Below are 15,000 nucleotides of genomic sequence, written 5' to 3'. Positions count from 1 at the left end.
GTGGTGGCTAAGCAGATCAGCCGCCCTTTGCTCCAGTCGGTGGAGGAGAGGCGTACCACCACAGCGGCTGATGGTGAATGGCCATATGTTGTCATGCAGAGGGACGAGGCTGACTGACGAGGCGGAGGGAAGCAGCAACATGGCAGTCTGCAAGCGTGGTCAGGACTCATGGTAGACTGGCAGGAGGTAGGGTGGTGCAGTGTGGATGTGTGTCTGGTCACAGTTCTGCACCTCACGCCGTGCTGTGCTACTTGCTTTTGCCTAAGGGTTATATGTGCGTATCGAGCACGCCGACACGCCCACATGCTATGCGTAGTACGTCTCCTGTGGCAGCAGATAGAGTGACGGTCTTAGGAACACTGAGACGCCAGAGTTCAAATCCCGCCAGGAACTTGAAAATAAATAGTGACGTGATATTCGCGCGTTCAGGCGTATTATATGACATGCGTGGAGAACGTTTATGTACACCTTGAGAATTAAGGGTGAAAGTGTAGCGACTGACACACACACACACACACACACACACACACACACACACACACATGGAGGAAGAACTGTCAGGCTCTCTTTCCTAACGGGTCACGAGGTCACAACTCAACTTACGCCCCATACTTTCCGCTGCGTGAACATGAACCACGCCGTGGAAGGAGATGGAACTTAGCGCCACCGCCTGACCGTGGACTTGAACCCCAGCCAGCTATGGAGGGAGGGAGAGAGGGAAGGAGAGAGGAGGGAGTACCGCTACTTCTGCTCTTTATCATCACTGTCACTTATCACTGTTCCCTTCAGCTATTTCTGTTTGAGCTTCCTTCTCTATTTCCTTCTCTATGTGTGTGTGGGAAGAAGAAAGCCCTGGATTTATGAGTTTTGACTATATAAAACATCACAAATCATCAGGTCAGTTTTGCCTCGCGTTTTTCTGAGTCAAGTTCCTTTGTGTTGATCCTTTGTTCCGCCACCTCGCTAGTTGTTGTATTGCAAGGTGTATCACAGTTTGTCCTCCGACTTTTCTTCCATTACTACTAGTACTATAATTCCTCTTCCTCTTCCTCTTCCTCCCCTCCTCCTCCTCTTTCACTTCTCTCCTCTTACTACTTCTCTATCTCTCTTTCTACTTTTTCCTTCTCTACCTTGTTCTCTCTCTCTTCCTACTTTTTCTCAACTCCTCCTCCTCCTCCTCCTCCTCCTCCTCCTCCTCCTCCTCCTCTTCCTCCTCCTCCTGCTCCTCCTCCTCCTCCCCGTCCTCCTCCTCCTCGTATTACAATGTGTCCTTTTCCTTCTCATCCTCAAGTTCCTTTTCCTCCTATTCCTGCAACTGCTATACTACAACTAATTCTTCTTCTTCTTCTTCTTCTTCTTCTTCTTCTTCTTCTTCTTCTTCTTCTTCTTCTTCTTCTTCTTCTTCTCCTCCTGTCAAGATCATCAGTCATCATCATTACTTCACACAGTCATCAGATGGAGTTCAAATGACGCTGCCTCAGTCATCACCTCCACCACTACGTATGCTGACCTTATCCAGTTCAACTCCACTTCTTTTGTTCCTGTTTTCCTTCAAAAAGTGGGTCGACTTGTAAGTGTTCTTATTTTTCTTATTTTTCTATCCCTGTTGGCTTTCTTTCTCTCCTCTTGTGATACTGACCTAATGACACACACACACACACACACACACACACACACACACACACACACACACACACACACACATACAAGGTAATGAGAGTTCTCTCTCTCTCTCTCTCTCTCTCTCTCTGCAACAATATGCTCAACTTTCTCTTATATTTAGACGTCACTTATATTCCACTCAGGGCAGCGGGCTTAATGGTACAGCTGACACACTGAACACTGAAGTCACTGATGTATTGCACTGAGTCCAAAATGACAAATGATCTCTTGACTTAATTAAAACTTCGTACTTAGTTTCTTGTTCTAACGTGAAGCAACACCTTGACGTCACTGGTTATTAGATTCCTCAGTTATACAATAGGTTCTGTTTAAGGTGGTGAATTCCTTGGTGGTACAGTTACTAAACGATGAAAGAAAAATCTTAATGTCAATGACAATATAGGCATGATGTAATGTACACTCGTGGTCATAAGGCGTAAGTTGTAAGTCGTGTCATGAGGAGAGAAGTGAGAGGTGCGGTGAAGGAGGGTGGTTGTAGTTGAGTTGTAGGAGAGAAACTTCTCACAACCCTTGACATGTATTTGCTTATGGATACAATAACAGAGGCCAGTACCGTAAGGAAAGAACAACTGCGAGAGTGGCTGGTCATAAGACGACTGAGAAAGGCGAGGGAACACACATAAAGATCTCACACAGGCAATACCAGCCAATGCAGTCACGTGAGGGGTATTACAATGGTATAAAAATATGATATACATAACAGAAAGTACACAATAATGTTACAAATGTACAGATGTATAACAATATGTAGCTACGAAACAGGACACGAGTTATGACCACGGCTGTACAAGATTCTGGACCTAGTAGCGCTGGAACCTTGAGGCAGATATATTTTTATTCATAATGTGTTTTTTTTTTTTGTGGATCGTGCAAACAAAGCACTAATTGATGCTTTATATATACGTCTTGCAAAAAAAGTTAAGTTCTATTTCTGTGTAGGCCATTACCACTACACATCCCATTTTTTTTAGTACCTCTATCACACACACACACACACACACACACACACACACACACACACACACACACACAGCTCGCTCCGTAATGGGGAAGACTGGCTGGGTGACCAGCAGACGACCGGGTGAACACACACACACACACACACACACACACACACACACACACACACACAATACACAATGTTTCCATCACTTTTACACACTATGCAATGTGTGTTAATGTGTGTGTGTGTGTGTGTGTGTGTGTGTGTGTGTGTGTGTGTGTGTGTGTGTGTGTGTGTGTGTGTGTGTGTGTGTGTGTGTGTGTGTGCGTAGGTACTGATAGGTGGGGCCAGCCACTACACGTGAAGCAGGATTGCGGTCAGTGAATGTATTGCTAATAAGAACAAAAAAAAAAAAAAAAAACTATTCAGGCATTCACTACTCGTGTGCAGGTGAGGTGACGTGATGCAGATTGGGTCAGCTGTTTGAGTAGGACTAGTGATTGGTGGTTGCTCTTTTTCTATGTGTGAGGCATTGACCAGGCTTACAAACAGTGGAATAAAAGCACCTACTAGAGCTCCAGTTCCCAAAAGTAAGCCAAAGGGGTGATCCAGATTTAAAGGATAAATGCCGAGAAGTTAATTCATGAAAAAGAGAAATACAAGTAGACTCCAAATAAGACAAACAACAATAGAGCTTGAGCTCATTAAAAAGCTATTTGTATAACTGGCATACATTAACTAACAAAGCTGGGCGCGACTTATAATATTTCCGGTGCGACTTTACCTTTACTGGATCTGATGCGACTGCGACTTTGCGATTTTATTTTTGTTCCCTTCAGTGCAACTTAAAACTGTGACTTTGCAGCTGCGACTTTTCCCGGTGTGACTCCGCGAAATTGCAAAGTCAACTTCAGTGCCATAACAGAAATATACTTTTATAAGACAAAGAAACATATATTTATTATTATTATTATTATTATCATCATCATTATTTTGAGTTAAAACACTGCCTAAATTAGTATCTACAGGTCGTCGTCGTCGTCATTGTCCTCCTCCTCCTCCTCCTCCTCCTCCTCCTCCTCCTCCTCCTCCTCCTCCTCCTCCTCCTCCTCCTGGCCCATCTTCTCCAGCCGCGGCAATTTCTTAAAAAAAAAAAAATGTCGTCTTTGTTCCTGTTCAAAGTAGCGGAAAATTGGCGTTACGACTTTCCTTAGTCCGACTTTTTCAAGATGTTTGAGACTTCGAAATCCATGGTGAGGGAATGTCACAAAGTCAGAACTCGGTGCCGTAACACCCAGCTTTGTTTACTGCTGGTAAGAAAGGCAGGATAGCAACGTAGACAGTTCCTCCCCATCAAGCTATCCCTCCGACTGGCTGAAAACATAGAGTGATACCATACGATATAGGAAAAAAATCACATGAAATTTGAGAAAGACTAGAGAGAAAAAAGTTGTGGACTACGGTAATTTCTGTTTGCTGGGAAGGATATAATGCTTGGAATTGGTGAAGTGTTGTGTGAGTAAAGTAGGTGGAGGAACACTGTACAACTAAGGGAGTGGTGTGGCAGCCTTGTTTTTGCGCTTTCTAGAGAGCAGCAATCAATAAGGCCCCAGCTTTTGTAGAGGAAGAGGAGGAGAAGGACGAAAAGAAGGAGGAGGAGGAGAAAAGAAGAAAGGAAGTAGTAGTAGTAGTAGTAGTAGTAGTAGTAGTAGTAGTAGTAGTAGTAGTAGTAGTAGCAGTAGTAGTAGTAGTAGTAGTAGTAGTAGTAGTAGTAGTAGTAGTAGTAGTAGTAGTAGTAATTGTTGTTGTTGTTGTTGTTGTTGTTGTTGTTGTTGCTGGTGCTGCTGTTGTTGCAGCAGTAACAGCAGCAGCAGCACAAGAACAATATCTGTAAGTCACTCAACACTTCACCACTTTTCCCTTGAAGCAGCATCTTTAGGAGACTCTAAGGCTGCAACATGACCAATATTTACACAAACCTAGGAAAGTAAATCATAAAAGATACGTAAGAGAGTTGCCACAGACCTGCTCCCCTCTCTTTCTCTACACCTCCCTCCCTCCTCCCACCACCACCAGAGAAAGTTGTAAATGTGAAACGCTAGTCTCTCTAAGTTCTATGACGTGTTAGTCTGTTTATATAGTCTGTCTGTCTGTCTGTCTGTCTATTTGTCTGTCTGTCTGTCTGCCTGTCTGTCTGTCTGTCTGTCTGTCTTTTCTGGTTGGCTAAATAGCTTGTTGCCTGAGTGGTAAGATTTTTGTCAGTCTGTCTGTCTGTCTGTCTGTTTGGTTCTCTGTTTGTCTATATGACTGGCTAGTTAGCTCTCTCTCTCTCTCTCTCTCTCTCTCTCTCTCTCTCTCTCTGTGTGTGTGTGTGTGTGTGTGTGTGTGTGTGTGTGAGAGAGTGAGTGAGTGAGTGAGTGTGTGTGTGTGTGTGTGTGTGTGTGTGTGTGTGTGTGTGTGTGTGTGTGTGTGTGTGTGTATGTGTGTGTGTGTGTGTGTGTGTGTAATTCACTGTTTGATCTGCTGCAGTCTCTGACGAGACAGCCAGACGTTACTCTACGGAACGAGCTCAGAGCTCATTATTTCCGATCTTGGGATAGGTCTGAGACCAGGCACACACCACACACCGGGACAACAAGGTCACAACTCCTCGATTTACATCCCGTACCTACTCACTGCTAGGTGAACAGGGGCTACACGTGAAAGGAGACACACCCAAATATCTCCACCCGGCCGGGGAATCGAACCCCGGTCATCTGGCTTGTGAAGCCAGCGCTCTAACCACTGAGCTACCGGGCCGAGTGTGTGTGTGTGTGTGTGTGTGTGTGTGTGTGTGTGTGTTCACCTCGGTCGCCTGCTGGTCGCCCAGCCAGTCTTTCCCATTACGGAGCGAGCTCAGAGCTCATAGACCGATCTTCGGGTAGGACTGAGACCTCAACACACTCCACACACCGGGAAAGCGAGGCCACAACCCCTCGAGTTACATCCCGTACCTATTTACTGCTAGGTGAACAGGGGCCACACATTAAGAGGCTTGCCCATTTGCCTCGCCGCACCGGGACTCGAACCCGGGCCTCTCGATTGTGAGTCGAGCGTGCTAACCACAACACTACGCGGTGTGTGTGTGTGTGTGTGTGTGTGTGTGTGTGTGTGTGTGTGTGTGTGTGTGTGTGTGTGTGTGTGTGTGTGTAAGCAGGTAGATATAACTAGACATATAGTAAACAAAGCACGGATAGACTCAAAATAAAAAAAGAAACGAGAAGAAAAAAAAAAAGGAAAGTTTTGAGAAGGTAAAAACGAAGACGGAAAACAAACAACTGAATAAAACTAAATGGATTAACTAATGACAAATCGATACGAAGACAGAAAGGAAAAGGAAAAGAAAATAAATAGAAAAAAGCCAAGGAAAACAAAACAAAGGGAAGAGAGAAAAGAAAGAAAAAAGAAAGAAGTGAATAAGATGGAGATGAATGAAGAATGAAAAAAAAACAAAGAAATGCAGGAATAACTAACCTTATTTTAGAGAGAGAGAGAGAGAGAGAGAGAGAGAGAGAGAGAGAGAGAGAGAGAGAGAGAGAGAGAGAGAGAGAGAGAGAGAGAGAGAGAGATCCAGTATTTCATCTTTTATACCTTTTCCTGTCTCTTTGTTTCGCCTCTTTTTTCTTTATTTTCTCTCTTTTTCACCCATTTCTATTTTTTCTCTCTTTTTTTAATAATCCTTTCTTTTCTGTTTCTGTGTCATGTTTTTTTTCTGTTTTCCCATCCCTTTCTCTTTCCCACAATATCTAACACTGGCACTCATAATTTTGTCTCTCTCTTCCACTTTTACATCTTACCATTTCCTTCATTTTATCGTCCTATTGTCATGCCTTTTCTCCAGCATTCCCATCACATCCTCTTTCCCACTAGTCTTTTCCCGCTTTCCTCTTTCTCTTTTCCTATTTCCTCCCTTCCTTTCTTTTTTTTTTTTGTCATTTTTCTCCTTCACCATTCCTATCGCATCGTCTTTCCCACATTAACCAAACCACAGGCAGTCATAATATAATCTTTTCCCTCCATCTCTTTCTCTATCTATTCTCTTTCTTTCTTTTCATTATTTTGTCATCTTTTTTTTTTTCCTTCATCATTCCTATCTCATCCCCTTTCCCATGTCAATTACACCACTGTCAGGATATTCATAATCAACTCTTTCCCTTCCATCTCTTTTCTTATCTCCTCCCTTCCTTCCTTTTCTTTTTTTTCCGTCTTTTTTTTTCCTTCACGTCATCGTCTTTCATATATTAATCACACCACTGGCAATCATATTTTACTCTTTTTCCTCCATCTCTTTTCCTGTCTCCTCCTTTCCCTCCTTCTTTTCTTTTTACATCATTTTTTTGCTTCATCATTCTCATCCCATCCTCTTTTCCATATTAAACCCTTGAGTACCATGACACGTTTTCATAGTCATTCTGCTTACTATATAGTGACTTTATGCAGATTCAGAAACATATGTTGGGATTAGAATAGTGAAGACTCTGGCTATTAAACTTTTAGCCTCCATAGACCCTTCGTAATGCAAATAAAATCATCTAATCATACCCATAAAATAAAGAAACAAAGGTAAAAAATGCGTCTCAGTACTGAAGAGGTTTATCACACCACTGGCAGTCATAACCTACTTTTTCCCTTGCCATTTCCTTCCCCACCTCATCCCATCTCGTCCCACCTCGTCCCATCTCGTCCCACTTCGTCCCATCTCGTCCCATCTCGTTCCGTCTAGCATCACTGTCCCACAACTTTCCAGGAAACTTTCTTTACCTCAACTTTCACTCTTGGGACGGGAAGCCTTAGATCCGTCTCTCTCTCTCTCTCTCTCTCTCTCTCTCTCTGGCATATCACATCTGGTTTGAAAAAAATAAGTAAAGAAAAAAAAAAGGATCCTAATAGAGAGAGAGAGAGAGAGAGAGAGAGAGAGAGAGAGAGAGAGAGAGAGAGAGAGAGAGAGAGAGAGAGAGAGAGAGAGAGATTGTGTTTATTGATGACTATGACCACAAAATGACACACACACACACACACACACACACACACACACACACACACACACACACACACACACACACACACACACACACACTTACATCGTTCTTACAATGGAAAAATGTATTCTTTTTAACCCTTTTTCTAATCTTTTAACTTTTGTATTACTTATATGTGCACGTGAATATTCTGCACAGTGATGCTATTGTGGTGAACTGCTACGTAAGATAATGAAGGGCTGAAAATATCCGATGTGGTAACAGTTCATCAGTTGCCAGGTTTTGTAGAGAGACTGTGAGTAGCTAGTAGAGAGACTGTCAATACTCGTAGCTTGGATTGTGAGATCGGCTGAGGACAGGACTGGACACCGGCTCGTATATTTATTAGTAGAGAGACTGTGAGTAGCTTAGTAGAAAGACTGTCAATAGCTTGGTTTGTATATAAGGTTGGCAGAGGACAGGACTGGACACTGGCTCGTATATTTATTAGTAGAGGGACTGTGAGTAGCTTATTGTAAGGTTGGCAGAGGACAGAACTGGACACTGGCTCGTATATCTATCAGACACACTTTGCTCTTACACCACGACTATTCTCAAAGGACACAAAGATGATCAGACAGGTTCTCAAGACTGTTTTCTTTCTGTTAGTAATGTAGAAAATGTGCTAACCTGCCACTAAAACCTCATATCTTATAAACATTGTTATCTTCTCATTGATATAGCATGAATCTTAGTAAATCTGGTAATTTTTTTTTTTTGCACTAATACAACTCTAATCTTAATAAACATGGATATTTTTTTCCCACAGATGCGACACGAATCATACCAAACCCACAACCAAGATCTCACCAAAACTCCCTTGAAAACTGCAATAACTTCTACCAGACCCTGCTAAAAAAAAGAAGAAAAAATTAAAGCATAACACCAAAACATGTAAGAACACACACTCACACTTCACTAACCCACAACCAAGAACTCACCAAAACTCCCTTGAAAACTACAATAACTTCTACTAGACCCTGCTAAAAAAATAAAAAATAAATAAATAAATAAAGCATAACACCAAAACATTTCAGAACACTCACTCGCACTTCACTCACTGCGTAGAAAGTATCAACCTTTCCAAGACTAGACAACTCTTTAATACCCATAAGCTTTTAGACATCAGATTTAAACTAAGCCTTCGTCAACATCTCTAAAACGTGAAAAAGTTGATATTTACACTATTTCCCTCTTTTCCTCTCTTGTATCTCTGTTTCACGTGGCTACGAGAGACAAGGAACAATGGCCGTAGCAATTAAATGTAAAAGATCGAACAGAAGAGGCTAAGTGAAGAGAAATAAGCGATTAGAAGGATATAGGATGCAAAAGAAGAATGTGGAAAGATGCAAGAGTGGGACAGGTGAGGGAATAATACGCAGTGAAGGGCGAAAGGGCTGGAAGGTCGCGGTAGTGAAGAAATAGGTAGTGGGTGAGTGGCTTGTGATGAATGTTACGTCACTAGTGGGGGAGGGCGTGGGAGGGAGAGAAAGGAAGGGAAGGTAAGCAGGAGGAGGAGCGAAGGGAGACACCGGAGTATACACAGGCGTGGGAAGAAAAATGGGTATATACGAAAATTCTCTCTCTCTCTCTCTCTCTCTCTCTCTCTCTCTCAGTATGATCCCCAAAGAAAGTGTTGTTTGAAATTCCAGGAAATATTGAAAGGAATGAGAGATGAGGAGAAAGAAGAGAGAAAAGAAAATGTGAAGAGAAAGACAAGCAAGGAAAAAGAGAACACCTGAGAGAGAGAGAGAGAGAGAGAGAGAGAGAGAGAGAGAGAGAGAGAGAGAGAGAGAGAGAGAGAGAGAGATGAGGATGAGGATGAGCAAGAAGAAGAGCTGGAAGATTCAGACAGGGAAGGAAGAAAGAGGAATAAGGAGAGAAAAGAGAAAGGCATGAGAAGGAGATAAACAAGGAAGGAAGGAAACTGTGTAGAACGAAACAAGATAAACAGAAAAGAGAAAGGGAGAAGATGATGAGGAGACAAATTAGATAAAGTGGAGGAAAAGAGAGATGAGGGAAAGAATTGTGGAGACAGGAAGGCAGGGGGAGGGTGGGTGGGGGAGGAGTACGCAACATAGACGGACGGTTGGCAGTGTTGTGCGGTGTGTGGTGGGGTGAGGTGGTGTGTGAGCTTCCTTCCAGTTCCTCCCGTGCAAGATACACACATATACGCACATACACACGTGCGCGCCTAACGGAACGCTCATGTAACCGCAAAATTACCTGTGAGAAGTGATGATTGATTGCAAGTGACAGCTGATTGAGGTGAGGTGAAGTGAAGGACAAACACACACACACACACACACACACACACACACACAGTGATAGAGTGTGGGTGAAAACGATGTACTGAGTGCGTGTGTGTGAGTGTGGGAGAGCGAGAGAGTGTTTCTATCAGTGAGGTGAGGCGAGGCGAAGCGAAGGGAGGTAATTGAGTGTTTAGAGAAGCGAGTGTAGGCACGCAGCAGTGAAGTGTGTCTGGGGAAGCGAGTGCAGCGGCAGTGTAGTGTGAGGAGTGTAGTGCAGTGGTGTAGTGGTGTAAATGAACGAGTGAGACTATCCAGCAAGGCTATTCTGGAAGCTACATCATCCTCACACCACCACCACAACCACCACCACCACTGTCAAGGACTCATAACTGTACCGTCAGACCAAGAGAGAAACCTGAACTCTCTCACTCTTCCCTTGCAGCACAACCTTGCCGGCACAACAACAGAACACAGAAGGCAAGAAGAGGACAAGGAGTAGCCGTCACCTTCATGAGTGCCACTGAAGATCTACTCCTGAAGCAAACATAAGAACACATTTAACTACGGGAAGCTGCAGGAAGTCATAAGGCCTATACACACGGCAGGCACTGTATGAAGCCTCCCTACATGATTTTCCATCTGTCATTCCCATCGATACGTTTGTCTAATTATCTAGCTCCCTAATGAGTCAGCACTACCAACCTCATTACTGGGTTCATTCTATTCATCTACCACTCTATTTGACAACCAGTTCATTCCCATCTCGAACCTTTACCACAGTCCTTCAAGGTTCTAAAGCTTCTTATAAGCTTTGTCACATACCCAAAGCTTCCTGTCATAATAAAACTTCTAGAAGCCTTCAAACAATAAAAAAAAATGTACTGATTCTAAAGAACATCCTAAAAAACAGTCATGGAGAGCATTAAACGTTCTTAAATCAATAAAAGCTAAAAACCCTTAAAACAGGAATAAAAACAACAAAACTTTCGATAATTTCCTTAAACAAATGAAAGGAAACTCAAAACAATCTTACGAACTTCTACGAATCTTTAAACAACCCTAAAAAGCCCAAAACCCAAACAAACCCTAGAAACGGCCTTAAACCACAAACAAGAGGACTAAATAAAAAAAAAATAAATAAGGCATAAATGGGCAAGTCACCCTCACGACCTCCCTGAAAGCCACCAGAGCCGCCCATCATCAGCAACCATCGCACCTACACGCTGGAAGGTCAGTGGGCGAAGGTACCCTAAGTTAATTCAAGGGATTTTCGTTCCTAGTGTCTCCTCTCGGGGTAAGAAGGAGCCAAGCGCAGTGAGAGTGGCCAAAAGAACGTGCAGCGATGGGCGGAATTCCTTGTCAGTGTAATGGGAGTGACGGTCAGTTGAGTAGATGTAAGAGTGAAAGCTGAACTGACTCACTCACTGGCGGAATGGTTCACTGGCTCACTAGTTAACTGTGTGAACTCTATACAGAGGCTCACCTCGGACTGTGTGTGTGTGTGTGTGTGTGTGTGTGTGTGTGTGTGTGTGTATTTATTTAGTTGTATTTACCTAGTTGTAGTTTTACAGGGCCTGGCTCGTGTGGCCCCGTCTCCATATCTACACTTATCCAATTTTGTGTGTGTGTGTGTGTGTGTGTGTGTGTGTGTGTGTGTGTGTGTGTGTGTGTGTGTGTGTGTGTGTGTGTGTGTGTGTGTGTGTGTGTGTGTGTGTGTGTGTGTGTGTGAATAGGATACAATATATATTTCCATGTTCAGATTTTATTAAAAAAAAAAAGTATGTAGCAAACGAACAGAAGACCATAAGAACACAACAAAATAAGGAAAGCTGAAAAGCCACGCCTGTGATAGTCCCTGTAAGAAGCATATCTACTATTTCCACTTATCAACTCCATCCTTAAATCTGTTTAATCTTCTTTTAAAGCTCCCTATTGACTCAACACTAACAACCTGATTACTGAGTCCGTTCCATTCATCTACCACTATTTGAGAAACAATTCTTCCTTTCTCTTTATCAAACCTAATGTTTTCAAGCTTGAACTCGTTACTTTTATTCTTTTGTTTTGCCGGGAATGGCCTAGAAATTTCTCAGAACGTCTGGTGCTGGATTGCAGGCACCCGCTGGGGGACAAGGCTAGCCGGCTTCTGCGGTGGGTGAGTGGAACCTGCGGGCCAGCATTGTTCGGTATCGTTTGATACCGAACAATGAGTGTATTGTGGAATTGTGGCTCTCATGTTATGTAACAAAAATGATCGAGGAAATTTTATGATATAGCAGACTTATCTAGATGTAACAGATATTGTATAAATGGAGGTATTGAACCAACAAGTCAGTTAGCAAGGAGAATAATTAAAAGAACGGTTAGTCAGAGGAAGAGTTAGTGGCAGAGAGTGGTACGAGCAGCTTAGTGTTGGACTTACTAGTGTTGTATCCGGTTCACTCGCACAAGAAATTAAACTTCACAAGTTTTACCTCGCGTATCGTTCCCCACGAATTATGACCAGTCAGTCTCCTGGCGACGGCACCGCACTACACGAACCATGTGAGGAACACACACACGTGTTTGACGTAACACTATCCTGGTTACTGATCTTAGTAATTTTACTTAGTCCCCTTTGTTATAACCCTATAGCACTTCAGTACCTTATCAGGTACCCTCTTAACCTGCGTCTTTCTAAGAAATGTAAATCTAACATCCATCTATCATGTGCGCCCTAATCTTTCTCGGGAGTCTCTGATGGAATAATTTGTCAAACACTTTATATACTTAATTTCAGGTATTGGATGTCATAACTCTAATGTAAAATCTCTATTAGTTTAAAAGACGAGACTTCCGCTCTGTGAAGCCATGTTGTGACTAATTATAAAATTGTGCTTGTCTAAATGCTCCATAGTGTTCCTCGCTATTATTGACACCATTACTTTCCTTACAATTAAAGTTAAACTGAGAAATCTATAAATAAAAGTTTTAGTTTTATCCCACTTTTTCAAAAATAAGAACAACATTGGCCTGTCTCCACATTACCGGTACCTCTCCTGAGTCTAGTGATTTCCTGAAGACAGAAACAAACGGTTTACTAACAATCTCAGTACTCCGGGATAGATATCGACTGGTCCTGATGACTTGAATATTTTAGTCTATCTGTTTCCTTCCTTATGAATATATCTACTAGGGTTTGATTTTTTTTCTACTTTAAAATGCTGTCCACTATCTGGCATTGCCTCGCTGTTTTTATGGGTGAAGACAGTTGAAAAAATTACTCATCCACAATTTTACTCTCCACTTCCAAGGCATTGAGCAGCTCCCCATCGACTGTCCTTAATGGATCTATTACTCCTCTATTCTTCGTGCTATATATTTGATAAAGTCCCTTGGGAATAGACTTTGCCTGGCTAGCTACTTTCAATTCTATTTTTTCTTTTAGCTTTTATCGTTACCCTACTGACGGTTCTAATTCGTTATATCATCGCCTCAAAACCTCCTCCCCTGCCTTTACCCTCTTATGTATACTTTTTTTTTTAAATCCTACGTAGTATTTTAACGTTCCAGTCATCCATTTAAGGTTATTCTTCTGTGATCCTGTTGTTCTGTACGGGGCTTTGCTAACTGGCCTGTATGTAATCTATCAACGAAATATTTATATAACTCATCAACATTTATCATACCCTGATCCCCCAGCCTTGGTCCCCTTCCTCTATTCGAGCTCATCTAGCCCATCTCAGCATGACCTGCCTCATAACGCACCTCACCCAGCACTCCACCTCCCTCACCCTTCCGACCCATGCAACCATTTCTCACCTTCCGCCCTTCACCCTTACACCTCACCTCACCTCCCTCACCCAGCCTCATCTCTCACCTCCTTCTTGAACCTTACATACCCTTCTCTATCTATCCGTTGCCATTCAACTGTTTAATCCCTTAAAATCTGCTCTCTCAAAGTCAAGTAGCTATTTTGTTAGTGTTTACAGAGTGCTCTTGCTTCTAAAAGCTTCCTCCCATTCTAATTTATACATTTTCACAATAGCCGCTATTACCTAACATCGATCTGTGTCACTGCTTCGTCCCTGTTTGTTGGAATTGATTCTGTTATGTTATTCCCCTTTGTGGGTTCCAATGTTACTCGTTTTTTTCATGTTGTGAATTCCCATGCAATTCCTCTGCTTCACTATTACCCACCATTAGGCTCCAGTCAACATTCCGAAAATTATGATAATTTACCATGCATACGTGACTGTACCTGCCTGGTGTATCTATTTCTTGCCATAGTGAATATTTATTTTTCTCTTTAGCATTGGACGAGGTCTGTTCACTAAACCCATAGAGACTATGTCTTGATATTTTCATCTTACTGTTAATCAATACAACATTATAATGTGTCCCTAACGTACAATACTACGCCTCCTCCTCTTCTGTTTTCCCTGTCTTCATAGAAGAGTGTATAAGTATTTATCTTAATCTCTGGATGTTTTTTTTTTTTCTGACATTATAACCAAGTTTTAAAGCAATGACATGAAAAACTTCTACACATACCATTCCTCTAAGCAAGTCTGTTTTATTCAAAATATTTTATAATTTGTGTAATAAATACCTGAGCTATTCTTCGCCTTCGATAAGCGTAATTTGTCCTTCCAGTCGTCCTCACAAATCTCTTTTCCCTCTACAATAATGAAAAAAGCACTGGAGCACACTTACCCACTCGAGTGTTACAGCCAAGACTCAAAACACCCTGGCGTGATAAGTGCACTCCATCCCTGGCATACAAGGAGTTCTTGCCATAGAAATGGACCCAGTTGTCGATGAATCGATGAATGTCCATCCATTACTTTTACAGTGATTCGCGGTCCTGCGATTCACTGTACTAGTTCTGGACAGCCATTCAACACCAACTCCCTTCCCTATGTATACATAAATACAATAATAGGAGCTAGTACACACATTCTACACAAATCTATGGATTCACTTTAACATATTCACATACCCCTATACATTCCATATATTCAGAGTTGGGCACTTCCGTACCTCGTTCCGCACCTCTACTCCTGCGGACCACCAAACGAGGTGC

At 42.4% G+C, this 15,000-nt stretch overlaps 3 protein-coding genes across 7 annotated transcripts in view; 1 reads left to right on the top strand and 2 right to left on the bottom strand.

Annotated features, from left to right (window-relative positions):
* The window catches only part of LOC123507057 (homeobox protein 5-like), a 2,159-nt gene extending 1,113 nt beyond the window's left edge, over window positions 1–1,046 (bottom strand). Inside the window, exon 1 of the mRNA XM_045259594.1 lies at window positions 1–1,046. This exon is cut by the window's left edge and continues 129 nt beyond it. Within this exon, the coding sequence (XP_045115529.1) occupies window positions 1–141 (141 nt within the window). The 5' untranslated portion in view covers window positions 142–1,046.
* Window positions 1–15,000, bottom strand: part of LOC123507056 (pancreatic triacylglycerol lipase-like) — a 72,331-nt gene that overhangs the window by 40,943 nt on the left and 16,388 nt on the right. The window lies entirely within an intron of this gene.
* The window catches only part of LOC123507054 (pancreatic triacylglycerol lipase-like), a 15,957-nt gene continuing 10,730 nt past the window's right edge, over window positions 9,774–15,000 (top strand). The window contains exons 1-2 of one of the 5 annotated variants that reach the window (XM_045259589.1): window positions 9,774–9,951; window positions 10,378–11,165. Coding sequence is in view for 2 of the 5 variants with exons in the window: in XM_045259587.1 (XP_045115522.1) it covers window positions 11,960–12,090 (131 nt within the window). In the remaining 3 variants the exon portion in view is untranslated. Of the gene's footprint in view, window positions 9,952–9,979; window positions 11,166–11,616; window positions 12,091–15,000 lie in introns of those variants that run through there. The other 4 variants (XM_045259591.1, XM_045259590.1, XM_045259587.1 and 1 more) reach the window with 4 other exon arrangements.

The sequence above is a fragment of the Portunus trituberculatus genome, chromosome 21, assembly GCF_017591435.1.
Source record: "Portunus trituberculatus isolate SZX2019 chromosome 21, ASM1759143v1, whole genome shotgun sequence".
Taxonomy (NCBI): Eukaryota; Metazoa; Arthropoda; class Malacostraca; order Decapoda; family Portunidae; genus Portunus; species Portunus trituberculatus.
Note: the sequence above shows the minus strand (reverse complement) of the source record. Positions and strands in the feature narration are given on the sequence as shown.